We start from the raw sequence: 4,229 nt of genomic DNA on the forward strand, positions 1-4,229 counted from the left end.
TAAAAGATCCCCTTCTGCTGTGTGAGCATTTGAGTGCTCTTCCAGGCTGAAAGGGGAATTTCACTAATAAATTATTTCTTGAGCTGCTTTCACAGGCAGAATTGATCTTCTCGGGGGAAAAAAAAAAGAGATTCTTGATACCGAATATTGTTCAGAATTTTTTTGGAAAGCGTGTCTGTGCTTTAAGATGCTCTCTCTGGTGGGATCTGGTGGTTGCTATAACAAGGCAGGACTGTGGTAGGATTTGGTTGAGGGGAAAATCGGCACAAGGAAAGGCAAAATCCAGAGGAGCTGAGACTTTGTGCCCCCGTTAGAGAGATGGTTGAGTCCTCGTCAAGGTTGCTGTGGTATCCCAGAAACACCATTCACTCTGAGCTGTGACCGCGTACCAACAACAACTCCACTGCGCCTGGCCGAGGAATAGGAATTAGGAGCTCACGGATAATATGAAAGGGCTGTGCAAAGGGGAAATCTCTGGGAACAGAGGATGTACTAAATGCGGCCGCCCGGACTTGGACCCGATGAAGATAATGGGGATTAAAAGTGGATTTACATTTTGGAACCTCGTCTTTCTACTGATGGTTTCGTGTGCGAAAGGTAGGTGGATTTCAGGGGTCTCCCCGCCCCGGTTTGGGTCGAGTTCACGCTCCTAAAATAGAGATCCTGATTACTTTTTTTTACGGGGACGAATAAGAAAATAAAATGGGATAGAGGTGATTCATGGCTCTCTTCTGAGATAGGGAATGTATTAGCTTGCCAAGGGGATTGGTGTTCAATGCAGTGATTGAGCTCAAGCTCAATAAATATTCTTGCAGTATGCTCAAACGAAGACGTGAGTTGGTTCTTATAGCCTCTGACTAGTGGGTCATCAAGCTGAATCCCACTCTTTTTTTTGGGGGGGGGGGGTATATAGTAAAACAAATGGGTATTGTTGCTGGGCTAAAATATTGTTATTGAAGACTATGTAGTCTATTTAACCTATTAGAAGAAGAAAGTTATTGAGGTGTTCAATATATACTGCTTCCAATGCATTAAGGATCTTCGTTAGAAACACAGACATACACACACACACACACACACACATAGACACTAAACGTATATATGTAATTATGCTAGCTGTGTATCATCTCTGTAGGTATCCATCTACCGATGGGTTTTGATGTGCGGGGGGGGTGGGGGGCGGGGGGCTTTCTTTGGACTGTAGATCCAACGTTTAAAAGCATTAAATGCTTTGGAGTGCTAACACTCTGTTTGGATGAATAAAGGTAGGAGGCAAGTCATTAGCTGACAGCCATAAAAAGATCTTCGGCTAGTCTCCCTATTCAGACAGAGTGAATGCCACATGAATGTCCTATAAATATATGTATACATATATGTGTATATGTTTACGTACGTATATAATTGTATTATGTACATATATAAATATGTATTACCTAATAGGAGAATGCATAGAACGCCAGAGACCGTACTTAGCTGGGAAGAAAGATAGCTATTAAGTATGAAAGGGGGAAGAACAGAAAATCTCATTCTACAACTTCACCTGCTCCGTCGCCCATTAATTGCAGCAAGAAATATTTCCGTGTTTATGACTAATGATTTTTAAAATATCCCTCCCACACACACACTTTTCTCTATCCTCCTCCCGTCCCCCCTTTCCCCCCACCCGCCACACGCAGGCACACACACACACACACACACACACACACACACAAAATGATAACGCAGAGACATTGTCGTCTCGTTTTCATTTTAAGCATCGGTGTTTCCCCTCGTACCCCGAGGTTGCCAGCATTGACTGTATGCCTCTTCTCTTTTAAAGGAGTGTCTCTGAGCTGCAATCTGGCTTAGCCTGTATGAAACAGTTTATTGTACAGCTTGCAGCTGGCTGTTCTCACCCGGAACGCAGCCTATTTGCATTCCGTGGGAATGATAATTCATGTTTCATTGTGCGTTATCTTGACACCCTCTCCAATGATAGATGACACGTCTAGAATTTTAATACAAATGCTATGCCACGAAGCTTTTTTTTATTGGTGTGTGTGTGGGGGGGGAATCTATGCTAGACGAACTGCCGAATGATCTCAGTTGTTTCCAAACCGCGTTGTCTCGCCATCAAAGGCAGCCAAATATGTTATCATTTTAACCGTGCTGACTTCCCTGCGTGGAGCGTGTTCCGGATTTCATGGGATCCTGTTGCAGCCCGCATCTCCCCATCTAACACCCACGCCCCGTTTGCAGAATTAAGGACACACGGGGTTTTATTTCCTCCCACCCTAGTAAAGATGACCCAGGGCTGAGTGTAAGTTTTCACGGAACCTGTTGAGTGAAAGACGGCTTCGGTGAGGATGTGGTGGGGAGGGAGATGGCGAAGCTGGCGATGGGGGATTAAGCGGCGTCGGAAAGGCTTCGAAAAAAACAGAGAAAAGCGAGATGAGTACGTTTAAATAGATGGTGAGGTACCACGGGGCCCTACTGTTTCTGGATCTGGACCCTCCTGGCCGGGAAAGGATGCGGGAGGTGTCCCCTGAAAACATCCCAGACGTTGGGGAGACGGTGGGGAGGAAAAGAAAAGACACCAAAAAACCCGTTATGAACCCAGGAGGTCCTAAATCACCCCATCTCGGCCCCACCTAAAAGAGCTCCCTTTCCCCAGATCGCCGCAGCTCTCTAGCTTTTTTGCAGCTGTCATTACCCCTCCACCCCGCAGTTGCCTCCCACGCATCCTTCCTGTTCTAAACACTGTACCACAAGCAAACAAATAAACAAAACTTCCCAGTATCCTTGCCTGTGCCCCCTCCCGCCCCGTTTCCGCTGCTTCTTTTCTAGGAGGCCGAGTGCTGCCTTGCCTTGGCTCCTTGCCTATCTTCTTGATTGTCGCCTCTCTGAGGCCCCCTCCCTGTCCCCCTCCCATGAGTTATCCTGCCCACTCCCTCTCTGCCACCCTTGCCAATTTCTCCTGGCCACCCTTGCCAATATCTCCTGATTACCCTTGGCAATCACTCCTTGCCACCCCCAGACAGGCCCCGTTTTCTGCTCTCTGTCCTACAGGCCTCGCAGGCCGGCCTGTCCTGTATCCAGAATCCAGGCGATGCATCCCCCTTCTGTAGGTCCGGTTCCAGACCGAAGCACAGGCCGTCTGGAAGGAAAGCCCCCCCGCCGTAGGAAAGGGCTCCCATCTTGCCCCATCTCTACCCCTTGCCCAGCAGACCCCTGCCCTCACCTCCTTCTCTCCAGTGAGAGCCACGCTGTTATACAAAACGCCGCTGCTGCAGAGTATAACAGTGATGAATGTGTCCCAGCTGCTGGAGGGGGAGGAGGAGCTGAAATGGGCAAGGTTCGACAAGGTGGGGTGGCAGTTCCGGCCGCCTTGGTACATTTGGAGGACGGCCAAGGCCTAGCCGCTTGAGACAGCCCTGAAAGTGGAGACCGGGGGGTTTGTTTGACTCTTCAGGGAAAGGCGAGGTCCAGACAGGGAGAGCTGCCGCCACCTCCTCCTCCTCCTCCAGCAGGCCTTGCATCGCAGGACTTGGACGGACCATCCGGGACAAGATCCCGGTCTCTCCAGCTCAGGAATGGACGTACACTGCGGGGAGGGATGGGTAGATGGATGGATGGATGGCATCCACAGTCTTTTAGACTGTGAGCCCACTCTTTTAGACTGTGAGCTCACTGTTGGGTAGGGACTGTCTCTATGTGTTGCCAATTTGTACTTCCCAAGCGCTTAGTACAGTGCTCTGCACATAGTAAGCGCTCAATAAATACGATTGATGATGATGGATGGATGAATGGATGGATGAATGGATGGATGGTTGGATGGATGGCTTGTGTACCACAGCAGAGGACAAGCCCCCCTGGAAGTGGCGACTGGAGGCGAGATCCCTTAGCCTTGACCATTTGACCCTCTCCCTTCGGGCCGCCAAAGTGCCAAGTGCCAGAGAAGCAGTGTGGCTCAGTGGAAAGAGCCCGGGCTTTGGAGTCAGAGGTCATGGGTTCAAATCCCTGCTCTGCCAATTGTCAGCTGTGTGACTTTGGGCAAGTCACTTCACTTCTCTGTGCCTCACTTACCTCATCTGTAAAATGGGGATGAACATTGTGAGCCCCCCGTGGGACACCCTGATCACCTTGTAACCTCCCCAGCGCTTAGAACAGTGCATTGCACATAGTAAGCGCTTAAAAATGCCATTATTATTATTATATTAAAGGGTCATCAAAACGCCTGACGTCGAGGA

General features: G+C 49.1%; 1 protein-coding gene across 1 annotated transcript in view; it reads left to right on the forward strand.

Annotated features, from left to right (window-relative positions):
* Positions 1 to 446: 446 nt before the first annotated feature.
* The window catches only part of CSMD3 (CUB and Sushi multiple domains 3), a 781,433-nt gene continuing 777,650 nt past the window's right edge, over positions 447 to 4,229 (forward strand). The window contains exon 1 of the mRNA XM_038745631.1: positions 447 to 597. Coding sequence (XP_038601559.1) covers positions 447 to 597 — 151 coding nt within the window. The remainder of the gene's footprint in view (positions 598 to 4,229) is intronic.

Source organism: Tachyglossus aculeatus, chromosome 4, assembly GCF_015852505.1.
Source record: "Tachyglossus aculeatus isolate mTacAcu1 chromosome 4, mTacAcu1.pri, whole genome shotgun sequence".
Lineage (NCBI taxonomy): Eukaryota > Metazoa > Chordata > Mammalia > Monotremata > Tachyglossidae > Tachyglossus > Tachyglossus aculeatus.